At 37.4% G+C, this 15,273-nt stretch overlaps 1 protein-coding gene and 1 pseudogene across 1 annotated transcript in view; both read left to right on the top strand.

Annotated features, from left to right (window-relative positions):
* Positions 1-15,273, top strand: part of SLC9C1 (solute carrier family 9 member C1) — a 113,647-nt gene that overhangs the window by 24,786 nt on the left and 73,588 nt on the right. The window contains exons 6-9 of the mRNA XM_062180986.1: positions 1,263-1,424; positions 3,233-3,332; positions 11,129-11,272; positions 12,394-12,568. Of these exons, the coding sequence (XP_062036970.1) occupies positions 1,263-1,424; positions 3,233-3,332; positions 11,129-11,272; positions 12,394-12,568 (581 nt within the window). The remainder of the gene's footprint in view (positions 1-1,262; positions 1,425-3,232; positions 3,333-11,128; positions 11,273-12,393; positions 12,569-15,273) is intronic.
* Positions 8,407-9,013, top strand: LOC133748093 (large ribosomal subunit protein uL16-like; annotated as a pseudogene).

The following is a 15,273-nucleotide window of genomic DNA, read 5'->3' as shown; positions in this document are numbered from 1 at the left end:
GTTTGAACCTCCTAACTTACTGTCCATTTCTGTATCTCCATGATTTATTACATCATTTGATCTACAGTAATCACTGGATAGATGTATATGCCTTAATGGAGACTTAAAGGTAAAACACTCTTAGATTACACTAATCAAATATTACAATTTAAGTATGGCTTTCAGTGTTTGATTAGAAACTCTTTCAAATGAGAAATCAGAAAATACTGCACATCATCCCCAAGACAATGAACTGTGTCTTATCAATATTGTTTTAAATTACTAAATTATAAATGTATGTAGATGTAGTGTACAATATAATGTGGAATGATTCAAACTAATTAACATATACATCATTTCACCTATGGTTTTTTTGTGAGATATTTCAAATTTAGTTATTTTGACACATACAGTACAGTATGATTGACTATGGTCAATCTACAACTTATTTCTTCTTTGCGTCTGAATCATTTTACCTTTCAGTCAATAATTCCCCTTCCCTCTCTCCTCATTCCCTATATCCGGCCTATAGCAAATCAAGTGTCCACTTCTCTAAGTTCAAATTTGTTAGATTTCACATACAAGTGAGATCATGTGACATTTTTCCTTTTGTGCCTGGCCTATTTCACTTAGTGTGTGCCCTCTAGTTTCACCCATGTTATTGCATTTTGAAAAGTTAACTAACATTCCATTGTGTATGTATACACCACATTTTCTTTATCCATTCCCTCACTGATGGACACTTAGGTTGATCCTGTATCTTAGAAGCAAATAACAAATGTTTTAAATGAACAAAGGACTGAAAAAATATTTCTCAAAAGCAAACATCCAAAATAGCCAACAAACACATGAAAAAATATTCAGCATCATTAAACATTAGGGAAATGCAAATCAAAACCACAATAAGATATCATATAACAGCTGTTAGACTGGTTTTCTTATCAGAAAGATGATAGATAAGATGCTGAGCATGCCAAAAACAGGAAATTCCTGTATATTGTTGATGGGAATGAAAAGTTGTACAGCCATTATGGAAAAAAGAATGAAGGCTCCTCAGAAAACTAAAAATAGAATTATCATATGATCCAACAATTACACTTCTGGGTATATATCCAAAGGAATTAAAGTCAATACGTCTAATGGATACCTACACTCCGAAGTCCACTGAAGAAATGAACTAAGTTTAAAGATAATGAAAAAAGACAGGTTGACTCAGAGTCCACTTAAAACTAAGAGCAAGTAGGTTCTATTAACAATTTTCTATCTGTTCCTCTTTCTTGTAGGCTCTCAAGTCATGTATGGAATTTGGTCATATTTTATTGCAAGTTTCTTGTTTGGAATTCTAAGTTCAAAACTGATTCAATTGTGGATGTCAACAGTTTTTGGTGATGATGTCAATTATATAAGTCTCATCTTTTCCCTTCTATACCTCATCTTTTATATTTGTAAGTGAGAGGCCAATGCCAAAAATTAAATGATATTGACAGATTCAAAATAATATGGGGAGATGACGCTGTGGTATAGCGGGTAGAGTTATTGCCTGCAGAGCCAGCATCTCATATGGGCACCGGTTTGAGACCCAGCGGCTCCACTTCCAATCCAGCTCTCTGCTGTGGCCTGGTAAAGCAGTGGAGGATGGCCCAAGTCCTTGGGCCCCTGTACCCACATGGGAGACCTAGAGGAGGCTCCTGGCTCCTGGCTTTGAATTAGCGCAGCTCCAGCCATTGTAGCTATTTGGGGAGTGATCAGTGGATGGAAAACCTTTTTTTCTCTCTGTCTCTACCTCTCTCTGTAACTTTTTCTAATAAATTAAATAATTTTTTTTTTAAAATGTAAAGCCAAAATGAGTATTTAAAACCTTGCTTTTATAGTTAAAATTTAATTGCACCAATGTTGGCTATGTTTGGAGATTTATTTAAAGTTCTATTTTAGTTCATTTCTATTAATAATCTATAGGTATATACAAGGGATATATATTCCATTTTGGGAAGTAAAACTTTATGTTTCTTATAAAGCAAACATATAAGTTGTTATTTAAATACTTTTGTACTCATAATTATTTTTTGTCCATTTGGCTATGAAATATATTTTTCTTGATAACTCATATCATATGGTAGCTTTTTTTCTCTGTATCTCTCTGCCTAACAAATAATTTAAAAGTTTTAAAAAATTGTACCTGAATTCTTATCAATGGAAGTATAGGTGTTCTTTTTTTCAAACACTAATCTCTATATTGTACCATAGTTTTTGAATTTTCCCATAGGGATAATATGCCACTTTCATAGGCTTAAGGGAGAAACAACTCTGATGGAGCTACTTTTAAGAATATTCCACAGAGGTAGATGTTGTGGTGCAGTGGGTTAAGCTGCCACTTGGGACACCTATATCCCACTTCAAAGTGCCAGTTTAAGTCCTGGCTTCTCCTCTTCCAGACAAGCTTCCAGCTCAGGCACACTGGGAGGTGGAAGATGATGGCTTAAGAGGTTGGAGCCCTACAGTCTCACTTGGGAGACCTGGATGGAGTTCCTTGATCTTCACTTCAGCCTGGCCTACTCCAGACTGTCCTGGGCATTTGAGTAGTGAACGAGTGGATGGATATCTCTCTCTCTCTCTCTCTCTCTCTCTCTCATCTCTCCCTCTCTGCCTTCCCCCCACCACCACTCTGCCTTTCAAGTAGAATAAATATATTTTTAAAAATTTCTCAAATAGGTCATACTTTATTATGCTTTTTGTCCCCCACAGTGAGTTCATTAAACCAAAATAATGCTGGGGGAGTAGATCTGTGTTGAGTCGCTCGCTTCTGGCCAAACTTCCTTAGTCCTCTCACAGTATCAAACTGTTTCTATCTTCTACTATCACCCAGGCCAAAGGCGTATGTTGGGATCTGTTCCATTCAGAACTCATCAGGTCATTTCCATTTCAACTCTGATGAGCTCCCCAAAACTATCCGACCTGTAAGAGTGTTCCAGCCTCATTAGCAGACATGAAGTATTTATTAGCTCCATATGTTGCCAGTGATCTGTGTCGAAGCTGTACAGGGTCATTATAGACTTTACTGTATAGTTGGAGGTAAATTCAAGGGTGAAAAAGAACAATGGGTGGTGGTAATAATATGCAATATTTTCCAGTTGTTGCCAAGTGAGGTAGTCTCTCTATAAAGTCACCATACTAGCAGATATTTGATATTTTAATCTTGTAAATGTTGTGCTGTTGTTCATATTAATATTTTGTGTTTATCTCCTTTTAAAAATAGGTGAACTAGTTGGAATGTCTGGAATATTCACCCTGACCATTATGGGGCTTTTTTTAAATTCTACAAGTTTTAAACCAGGAGTTGAAGCACTGCTTCTCGAGTGAGTGGCTAGAATATTTTTACTTTGTTTCATACATGGGAAGCAATACTATTACAGTTATAGGTACAGACACACTAACAACTCTTCATAAAAACTCTTTGGCCTGTACAATTTGTAATCTCACCTGAATTCACATTGGTCTTTTTCCCCCTAACTCTTCAAGCCTTTGACCATCTACTCTGCAATTTCCAATCTAAAATCCATGCTTGACAGACAGGGTCAGGATTAAGATAAGAGAAGTGAAGCAGTCACCTCAGGCATGAAATTTAAGAGGCATCAGTACATAAAGTAATTGAGATAAATCGTATTGTAGTGCAATATTTTTTAAAATGGAAATTAATGCAAAAAAACTTAAAGGTCAATATTTCAAGGATGATGAGGAGATGCTACATAAAGCAAATTAAGATTAAGCCAGGACACTCGAATAAGATTGATAGTATTATAAAAGACAGTATGGCCAGGGGAAGACATTTGGCCTAGTAGTTAAGATGCCTGCTAGGACACCATTGTACCTGGGAGTATTTGGATTCAATTCCTTGCTCTGGCTCTGACTCCAACTTCCTGAAAATATGCATCCTGGGACAGCAAATTATGGCTCAAATAGTTGGATACCCAGATTGAGTTCCTGGCACCCATCCTATTAGCTATAGATCAAAGTTATTTTAATGGTAACATTCTGTAATTTGTCCCCATGATACAATTTTTATTCATTTCTGCCACCCTCATCCTCACCCACTCTGCTTGAGCCACACTGATCACCTTGCCACTCCTCGAGCAAGCTAAATATATTACCCTATTCAGCTCTGTGTCCTTGTGCTTCCGCTCTTAGAAGGAACTTCCCCACACACACTGGCAAAAGTGACTTCCTCACTTTGTTCATGTTTCTATTTATGTATCACCTTGTTAAAAAGATATCCCCAAACAAAAACTACCTCCTGCCAGACAGCACAATATTTTATTCTTGGAAAATTGACCTCCCCCAAATGTCCAGCCAGTTAGTTGTTTTCTTTTCTCCAGTTTCTTATTGGTCAATAAAAATGTGGATGTCAGATCTCTGAAAATCAAAATCTTGATGGTGAGATCGAAGGGCTTCTAATTTTTAAAAGCTCGTCCCAGGTGATACTTATATATAGGTAACATTGTAATCATTGCTTCTCAAAACAACTAGTTTATTAGCACAAGTCATGATCAACAAATGAAGGAAAGAGACTTTAAAAAATATTCACAGGCTCTGTTTTAGTGTGCCTACATGATATTGTGTGTACACACACAGAAACGTGTGCAAGTACATGCACACATCTACTGGATGGGTTTGGAGCTCGGGTGTTGGTCTCTCACCCACCTCAAACTCAAAGGAAACTGATTCCTAAGAGAATACGATTTCATCCGCATCAGATTTCTCTGATTAATTTTAGGTATGAAAGCACCTTGACAGCGCCTCAATATTTTTGGCTTAGCTAATTAAAAAGACTGATTTGGAGTGTTCAGAGGCATTTTTTCCACTAGGAGAAGTTTTTTAACTGATCAAATGCTATTGTGGCTCACAGTCATCATTCGCTTGACTGAAATATCCTTCTCAGCATTTACTGATCTTGTTAATGTATGGATAATGTGTACAGTGCTTTGAGGGACTTTTTGGGGAGAGGATTATGCACATGTTTCAACACTTGAGGTTTTTTTTTTTAATAATGAAGTCAAAAGAAGGAAAAGTATAAAAATTACACACTTGTCATAAAATATGTCTTAGTGAGTTTTCCTACAAGTTTGTGTGGGATGCATTAGTTAAACACCAGAAGATAACAGAAGTTAAAATATGATCATCCATTTTCTTTACCTGGTCATCAGTTGATCATATCAAAATGTGATATATACACATAAAGGAATGTCACTCAGCTATAAGTAATAATGAAGTCTTGACATTCGCAACAAAATGGAACTACAAATCATTATGCTAGAAAGACAAATGTCACATGCTTTCCCTTATATATGGAAATCAGTATATAGGTATTTGGTATATAGTATTGTCTTCTCTGAATTATACCATGGCAATATATCCATTTTCTTCAATTTATGGTCTTTATTGGGAATCACATATCTTGTTACATTAATTGTCTTGTTTTCAAGAAAAATAGCATATTTAATATACATGTGAATTGACTATGAAAAAACATTAAAATTATTAAATATTTAAATTAAAAAATAAAAGTCTTTAAATGGCTGCACATGTTAAAACAAAGGAATGCTAGTTTATAGTCTGAGTACTAAACGAATTTTTAGTAAAAAAATATTTTTCACAATACAAAATAATATTTCTTAGACTTTTTATGTTGATCCTAACTAGAATTCAAATAGCATTCATATGACTTTTTAGTTCTTTCTATTTATTTTATTATAAAAATGCAGAAATTAAAGACATAAAATACATAGAAAGGAAGAAAGTGTAAATTTAAAAATTATTTTCCATATTCACACCACCAAAATATGATCAATATTGATCCTTCTCTAAAAAGTACTTATTTGTCAGGAAGAGAGACACAGAGACAGGCAGACAGAGATTTCTCATCTGCTAATTCATTCCCCACAATGCCTACAATAGCTGGAGCTTGAACAGGTTTAAATCAGTTCAGAATTTAATCCAGGTCTCCCACATGGGAGGCAACTATCCAACTACTTGAGCCATCACCTGTGCCTCCCAAAAGTGTGCATTAGCAGGAAGCAGGAATTGGGAGTACTCAGGCACTCTGATCGGGGATATGTGTATCTACAATGGTATCTTAATCACTTCAAATGCCCATCCACTGAACACCCTTTTATTTAAGTTGCTCTGCCTATGGCTGATAAGAACACGAGCTTTGGGAATGATATAGAATTCCCCTAGACTGAAGCACTTGTACAGGCATGTTTATTAATAACCTTTTAAAAAGCGAAAGAAAACACAATGAAATGAATCAGGAAAATCATACATGAATAAATGAGAAGCTTAATGAACATATAGAAGTCATAAAAAAGAAACAAATTCTGCAGCTGAGGAATACAATGACGTATGAAAAATTCAAGATTTTTAAGAACAAACTTCATTACGCAAAGGAGAAAAGCAACCTCAACAACAGGTCCTTTGAAATTAGCCAGTTAGAGGACCAAAATGAAAAAAAAAAAAAAAAGAGTGAAAGAATTAAAAAAGCACAAAGGGCCTACAGGACATCCTCAAGTGAGCTTGTATATACAAGAAGGGAAGTTAATAAAGAGAAGAGAGGGAAAGGAATCGAAGGCTTATTTAAAGAAATAGTGGCTGAAAGCATCCCATATCTGGAAAAAGAGGCATCTTGATTCATGAAGTCCAAAAATTCTAGAAAAATTGTCCCTTAAGAATAAAGGAGAGATTAATATTTTCTCAAGTTAACAAAATTGGAGAGCTTACCCCACTAAATCTGCCTTACAGGAAATGCTAAAGAGAATTCTTCAAGTTGAAAAGAAAAATACAAATAAACAATGTGAAAATATGTGAAGGTCTAAACCTCACCACTAAAGGCAGACATAAAGGCAGATACAGACCATTGAAGAACTGTAACGGTGGCACATAACCGGTGTTTAACATTATATGTAAATTAACAACAATTTACTAAGAACACTATCACCACAAAAGAAAGAAGTAAAATCTGGCATTGATGACCTAGAATATGTGATACAAAAGTAAAATGTAGATTTTCTTCTGCAAATGAAGTTAAGATATTATCAGCTTTAAATAGAATGCTGTAACTATAATAAGAATAAGTAGTACTGACCTACCCAAAACCACTTTAAAAGTAAATGGACGATAGACTCCCATCAAAGAACATAGAGAGGTAACTAGATTTTTAAAAACTCCAAAATGTTGGCCGGCGCCGTGGCTCAACAGGCTAATCCTCCGCCTTGCGGCACCGGCACACCGGGTTCTAGTCCCGGTTGGGGCACCGATCCTGTCCCGGTTGCCCCTCTTCCAGGCCAGCTCTCTGTTGTGGCTAGGGAGTGCAGTGGAGGATGGCCCAAGTCCTTGGGTCCTGCACCTCATGGGAGACCAGGAGAAGCACCTGGCTCCTGCCATCGGAACAGCGCGGTGCGCCGGCCGCAGCGCGCTACCGCGGCGGCCATTGGAGGGTGAACCAACGTCAAAAGGAAGACCTTTCTCTCTGTCTCTCTCTCTCACTGTCCACTCTGCCTGTCAAAAAAAACAAACAAACAAAACAAAACAAAACAAAAAAAACAGAAAAAAAAAAACTCCAAAATGCACTTTGTATAGGAGAGACTCACCTTAAATGCAGTTATGCTGATTTGTACACTAAAAAATGTAAAACACACAAAATACACTGAGCAAGATACAAATAAATGGGAAGACATCCTTTATTCATGTCTTAGAATTATTATGAAAGTCTTCATGCTACCCAAAATAATCTACAGATTTCATGCAATCTTTAGCAAAATCTCAATGACATTCTTTACAGAAAAAAATTCTAAAATTCATATTAGATCCTGAAGCCAAAACAAAATTATCAAAAAAGAGCAGAGGCCAGCAGTGTGGCATAGTGGGCTAAGCCTCCACCTGCGTCATCAGCATCCTATATGGGCACCTGTTCATGTCCTGGCTGCTCCTCTTCCAATCCATCTCTCTTCTTATGGCCCGGGGAAAGCAGTAAAGATGGTCCAAGTGCTTGGGCCCCTGCACCCACGTGACAGACCCACAAGAAGCTCCTGGCTCCTGGCTTCGGATTGGCTCAGCTCCAGTTGTTGCAGCCATTTGGGGAGTTAACCAGCAGATGGATGGCCTTTCTATCTCTCCTTCTCTCAGTAACTCTACCTCTCAAGTAAATAAATAAATAAAATCTTAAAAAAGAAGAAGAAGAAGAAGAGCAAAGCTGTAGATATTACACTTCCTGATTTTAAAATATATTACCTCTTTTTCCTTCAGCACGCCACCAAAGACCCTGGTGTCGCCATGGGGCACTGCCCGGCCTGGTGGCAGCACTGAATAGCGCCTGGTGAGCTCACGTGTGAAGCACACCAAATCTGAAGTTTGTTTTTTTCTTTCTGCAGTTACTGATATTGTAAGAACAAGCCGTACCCTAAGTCTTGTTTCTGCTGAGGTGTCCCCGAGGCCAAGATCGTATCTTTGATCTGGGCTGGAAGAAGCCAAAGTGGATGAGTTTCCACTGAGTGGCCCCATGGTGTCATGAATATGAGCAGCTGTCTGCTGAGGCCCTGGAGGCTCCCCATTTTGTGACAGCAAATACCTGATAAAAAGCTCTGGCAAAGATGATGTGGCTTTCATATCCGAGTGCGGCTCCACCCCTTCCAGGTCATCCAAATCAACAAGATGTTGCCCTGTGCCGGTGCTGACAGGCTGCAGACAGGTATGTGGGGTGCTTTTGGAAAGCCCCAAAGGCACAGCAGCCAGAGTTCACATTGCCATCATGTCCATCGGCACCGAGCTGCAGAACAAGGAACATGTGGTTGAGGCCCCACGCAGGGCCAAGTTCAAGTTCCCTGGCCACCAGAAGATAACACATCTCAAAGAAGTGGGGCTTTACCAAGTTTAATGCAGATGAATTTGAAGACATGGTGGCTGAGAAGCGGCTCATCCCGGACAGCTGTGGGATCAAATACATCCCCATGGGCCCTTAGACAAGCGGTGGGCCCTCCACTCATGAGGGCTTCACTCTCCCGTGCTTCTTAATCATCAATAATAAATCTGGATGTCTGTTAAAAAATAAAATAAAATATATTACAAAAAATTACAAAGTTACAGTAATCAAAATCCATACAACAGCATAAAAACACATAAACACATACAACACATAGACCAATACAATGGAATAAAAAGCCCCAAAATTTATCCAAGCATTTAAAATCAACTGCCCTTTGACAAAGATTCCAAAATATATGATAGGCAAAGGCTAGTCTCCAAGTAATTGGTATTAGGAAATATGAATATCCACATTCAAAAGAATAAAATAGACCTTATTTCACGTCACATAAAAAAATCAACTCAAAATTAAATAAAGACTTAATAGGACACAAAATTGTAAAATTAGAGGAAAACAAAGATAAAATGCTTTTTTTTGAGAGAGACAAAGAGGCAGAGACGGACAAACGTGATCCCATCTACTGGTTCACTCCCCAAATGCCCATAATGGCCAACACTGGGGCTAGAGCTGGAAGCTGGGAACTTGAGTGGCAGGAATTTAATTACTTGAGATATCACAGCTGCCTCTAAGGGTCTGCCTTGGTAGGAATCTGGAGTCAGGAGCCAGAACTAGAAATCAAACCCAAGAATTTTGATATAGGAAGCAGCTTTCTAACAGTGATTTTGCAATGATTTTTGGATATGATCCATAAATCACAGGGAAATAAGCAAAGCTAGATAAGTAGGATACATAAAAGTGAATGTTTTCAAACCATAAATCTGACAAGGGGTTAATATCCAAAATGCACAAGGAACTCACATAACTCAATGACAATAAAAATCAAATAATCCAATTAAAAATGAGTAAAGAATCTCAGAACACATTTCTCAAAAGATGACATATCAGTGGCCAATGGGTATATGAAGATACTCAACATTGCTAAACATTAGGGAAATGCAATCAAAACTGCAATGAGATGTCACCTTACACCTATGAGAATGACTGCTATCAGAAAGAAAAAAGGCAGTAAGTGTTAGCAAGAAACTGGAGAAGAGGGGACGCTTGCATACTGTTGGAGAGAATCTCAATTGATACACATTTACTATAGAAAACAGTATGAAAGTTCCTAAAAAACAAAAAAGGACCTACCATATGACCCATCAGTCTCATTACTGGGTAATTATCCAAAAGAAATTAAATCAGTATATCAGAGAAATATCTGCACTTCATGTTATTGTAACACTATTGATAATAACCAAATTATGGAATCAACCCAAATGTCTGTTAACAGAAGAATGGATGAAGAAAACATGTGATATGATAGGTAGGTAGGTAGATAGATAGATAGATAGATAGATAGATAGATAGATAGATAGATAGATAATGTGTTTGCGCCTGTATGCATAGATTCAGGAATTGTCCAGCATATATGTGTATATCAGAGAAACAGAATATTATCTTTGGAAAAGAATATCTTGCCATTTGCAACAACATGGGTGAACCAGGAGAACATTATACCAAGTGAAATAAGGCAGAAAAACAAATATTACATAATCTTACTTACATGTGACTCCAAAATTCTCAGCCTTGAAGAAGTACAGAGAATGGTGGTTGTCGGGTAAAAACTACATAAAAAGCAAGAAACAATGCTTTAGTTAGGTAAGATGAATAAGCTTTGGAGAGCTGATATATAACATGATGGTGACTTTAGTTAACAATATTGTATTGTATGTTTGGAAGTTGATAAAAGGGGATAATATGTTCTCCTAACATGCACGCGGGCGCACACACAGACACACACACACAAAACTAAGTATATGAGGTGGTGGATATATTAACTAGCTTGAGATTGTGGCCATCATTTTATACTATATATGTATAACAAAATGTAAGTTTGTACAACTTAAATATACATAGTTTCTATTTGTCAATTATCCCCCATAAGCTTAATGAGAGAACGGGGTTCTTTTAATGCCTTAGTGCTTCTCTCTTCGTACCAAATTTTAAGTACCTTGAGTGTTGATAAATGCCTTATTCATCTTTTTTCCTTATTAATGAATGGCACAGTATGTAATATGGGTAAGTCTTGCAATGAACATTATAATTAACTATACTTAAATTTTTTCCTGAAAAATGCAGATTCTGGAATTGTTTATCATTTGTTGCTTTTCTCATGGTGTTTTCTTTCACTGGACTTCTAATCCCTGCACATACGTATTTATATATATCATTTTCTGACATATATTATTCAATAAATATATACTTCACATTGATTGTTTTAAGGTAAGAGTACCATTTGAATTCTTGTATTTATAGGAGGTTAAGATCTGTTAAATAATAAAAAGGTTTCCTATCCATGATTGAACAATTGACTCAAACTTCTCCAGGAATCATCAACAAATTAATGCATAATATATTTTCAAATTTTTAACTGAATTTTAAAGCAATGTAAATACTTTGTAAAGTTTTTTGAAAAAAATAGAAAGAAAGAAAATATATTTCATAATTTTAACACCTAGAGGTAACCACTGTAAATACTTGGCATATTTTATCCAGTGTTTCTTTTTCTATGAGGTTTCATGAAGCTAAACACCTATCATACACAGAAATCTGATCTTGTGTTTTTGCTTAGCATTACATAACAAGCAATTTTGAATTAAAGTTAGAGTTCAAAATCAATTTTTAAAAAGCGCAGAAAACTTCTTTTTGTAAATGTGATTTGTGCTTAAAGAAATTTGTGGTTAAGGCCAGCAAAGTGCCTGCCTGTGCCACATTAGAGATGACACTTGTAGGAGAAATCACCGTAACTTCAATCACAGTTCTTTAATCCCAACAATCGAGTTATAACAGTCTATTTTCATCCAGGAAAATCAGTTGAATGGATAACACTATGTCACTAGTGCTAATTAAATGGAAATGAGTTCCAAACTATCAAGTAAATTTGTTGAAAAGTGTAGGAATGATATGTTACTGAATGAAGAAAAACAGATATTGGACAGATTCAATAAGATTAAAATCTATGAAGAAAAATAGAGGAGGGGACTTTTTTTCTCACTTATAATTTGCTAGATTATTTTTGTTCTTTTTGGGATCTAAAATATATCTAGAAAACATATCCTTTTGTTTTTGTTGTTGTTGCACTTGAAGAAGCGCTCTTCAAGGATGATGTGGAATGGCCCTACTACTGCTCACCTAGTATGAGAAACAAAGAGAAAAATGCCATTGTCTTGGCATGTCCCTCTAGGTGAAACACCTTCTACTTTCCTTTGGTGCCAGACCAATAGCGTATGTCGGTTCATTTCTTTGACAGTTAGCAGTGACTCGGGAAATACATTGAAATAGTGCAGAAGGAAACAAATTTCTGTGACAAAAAATAACTTTTTAAAAATTGTTTTGTCTTTTAGACTTCTGGTCTTCCTATTAATGAGCCCTCTTTTGTCTCGACTTGGTCATGGGTTCAGCTGGCGCTGGGCATTCATAATGGTCTGGAGTGAAATGAAAGGGATGCCTAACATAAACATGGCCCTTCTGCTCGCCTACTCTGACCTTTCTCTTGGATCCGAGAGGGAAAAATACCAAGTAAAGAAAGCTGTATTTTCTTGTTTGGCTATTTGATAAAATCGTTGCTGTGTACTTAAAATATATTTTTGTGGTGAGGTAGTACAACTTGCCCAGGCATGGCGGAGAGTTTCAGCTATAATGGCAAGATTGGGGAAAGGAGGAAAGACTGACGACTCTCCCCTTCCCCATTCTAGCTTAGGACTTCCTAAATTCCTTCATACTCCTAAAAGTAGGTTTATTATGATGAAATGAATTGAAACTTGTAAGTCATCCAGAATAGTATCCAAACAAACTATGCCCTTAATAGATGCCCTCATTTTTATTCAAATAAAAATTAATTTTAAAATATAATACTCAAGTGAAGACAAACTCTACCTATTATTGGCTCTTTTGCCTTCTGTAATAAATTCCTCTATTGCCTATATTTAGTAACACTAGGAACCATCATATTTTTTTTGACAGGCAGAGTGGACAGTGAGAGAGAGAGACAGAGAGAAAGGTCTTCCTTTTGCCGTTGGTTCACCCTCCAATGGCTGCCGCGGCTGGTGCACTGCGGCCGGCGCATCACGCTGATCTGAAGCCAGGAGCCAGGTGCTTCTCCTGGTCTCCCATGGGGTGCAGGGCCCAAGGACCTGGGCCATCCTCCACTGCACTCCCTGGCCCCAGCAGAGAGCTGGCCTGGAAGAGGGGCAACCGGGACAGGATCGGTGCCCCGACCAGGACTAGAACCCAGTGTGCCGGCGCCGCAAGGCAGAGGATTAGCCTATTGAGCCGTGGCGCCGGCCAGAACCATCATATTTTAATTGCCAGATAAAGTTATCTCTAAGACAGCAACCCCAAACTCTTAGCATAACATACTGGGCATGACTCTCCCTCTGCTGAGTCACAAGTCAGGAGAATTACTAGGAGCCCTGTAAGACATTTCCTATGCAGGCATCACAGGACAATGGATGATTTCATTACATTATATTTTTATATAAATGCCAAATGTAAGTAAAAGAGTGTCAGGGTGATTGCTATGTTTCTTATTAAATAATAATCTAAGAATTAAGCTGTTTTTAAAACCAAGATGATGTATTATCACACAACTTCCTTTTTCTTTTTAGTCTAGTTACACATGCCTTAATTATCACGATCAATACCATCATCATGCATGTTGATCATTGTGGTGATGAACACGGCATTTAGGTTCTGAAATTTTCACCTCAGCTACTATTTTTCCATGTGACCCTCAATTTATTTAATTCCACCTTACCTTAAGTGTCAGTGCCACTCACTTCTTAGGACACTATTTAGTATATATTAAATGTACAATAAATAGAAGTAATAATGATGCTGATGGTGAGATGATAATGGTTGTTAATAGTTTGTACAAGATTGGGCTCCCAAAACTCATGTTGACATTTAAACCTCAAAGTCTTATAATAGTTAATAGATTAATGTTAATGAATTAAGAATGGAGAATTAATCTAATTATGGCTTCTGGGAAGCTGGCCTGGTGGGAGGTGTTTTGACCAGTGGGGTCTTGCCTTTGGAAGGTAGGTATCGAGAGGGTTGGTTGCATAACTTGAGCACGCTTCCTCTCTCCCTCTACTTCTTTGCTTGCCATGTGATCATTGCTCTATGTGCTCTGCCATTGCCAACATCAATCAGATGCCAGACTACTGGGGCTACTCAATCTTAGACTGTGAACATCCACACTGTACACAGAAATCAACCTTCCATCTTCCTAAGGCACTCTTAGGTATTTAGTGAAAATACCAAAAGACTGACTAATGCAGTGATGAGGATGATGTTATTCCAGGTAGCCCTGCTTTAAAACTTTAGTCAGTAAAATCATTTTGGAAATGTCTTCCCTTTTACTTGAGAAAAACAGTCATATACCCTGCTTAATTTAATTTAGCTGAACTCTATAACTAACTTAGTTATTACAGACAGGCAATATAGTAGAGGGTTAAAAATACTAACTTCAAAGGCATGCTGCCTTTGAAATCGTGTCTATACTACTCACCAGTAACGTAACTTCGGGTAAGTTACAGTGAGTCAGATGCTCATATGCATAATTGGAGAATTTTGGTTTTGACTTTACAGATTTGTAATGAGATTAAGTAAGCCTATTATATTATACTACATGCCCACTTCCTGAATGTTAAACTGCTTTAATTATCTTCAATCTAGAATGCACTAGGGTACACTTTACGAACTTTTAGAAAACCTCAAGCATGTGGAATTCTGGCCCAGGCTATGATGAATAAAGGATATCAAACTCAGTTTCTTCAGTAAAATAGCTATAACAAAGGTGAAAATATATGAAGCAGTGGATTTTTTTGAAGAATCATTTATTTATCTATTTGAAAGGCGGAATTACAGAGATGCAGAAGCAGAGAGAGGGAGAGGTCTTCCACCCACTGATTCACACCCTAGATGGTGGCAACAGCTGGAGCTGCACTGATCCAAAGCCAGGAGCCAGAAGTTTCCTCCAGGTCTCCCATGTGGGTGCAGGTGCCCAAGGACTTGGGCCATCTTTTACTGCTTTCCAGGCCATAGCAGAGAGCTGGATCAGAAGTGGAGCAGCAGAGACTCGAACCGGTGCCCATATGGGATGCTGGCACTGCAGGCGTCAGCTTTACCTGCTTTGCCACAGCACTGGGCCCACAGTGGATTTTGAGTACCAGGAAAGGAATGTTGCACAGTTATAGGTTATATGCTTGAGAAAATAGAAA

Source organism: Lepus europaeus, chromosome 2, assembly GCF_033115175.1.
Source record: "Lepus europaeus isolate LE1 chromosome 2, mLepTim1.pri, whole genome shotgun sequence".
Lineage (NCBI taxonomy): Eukaryota > Metazoa > Chordata > Mammalia > Lagomorpha > Leporidae > Lepus > Lepus europaeus.
Note: the sequence above shows the minus strand (reverse complement) of the source record. Positions and strands in the feature narration are given on the sequence as shown.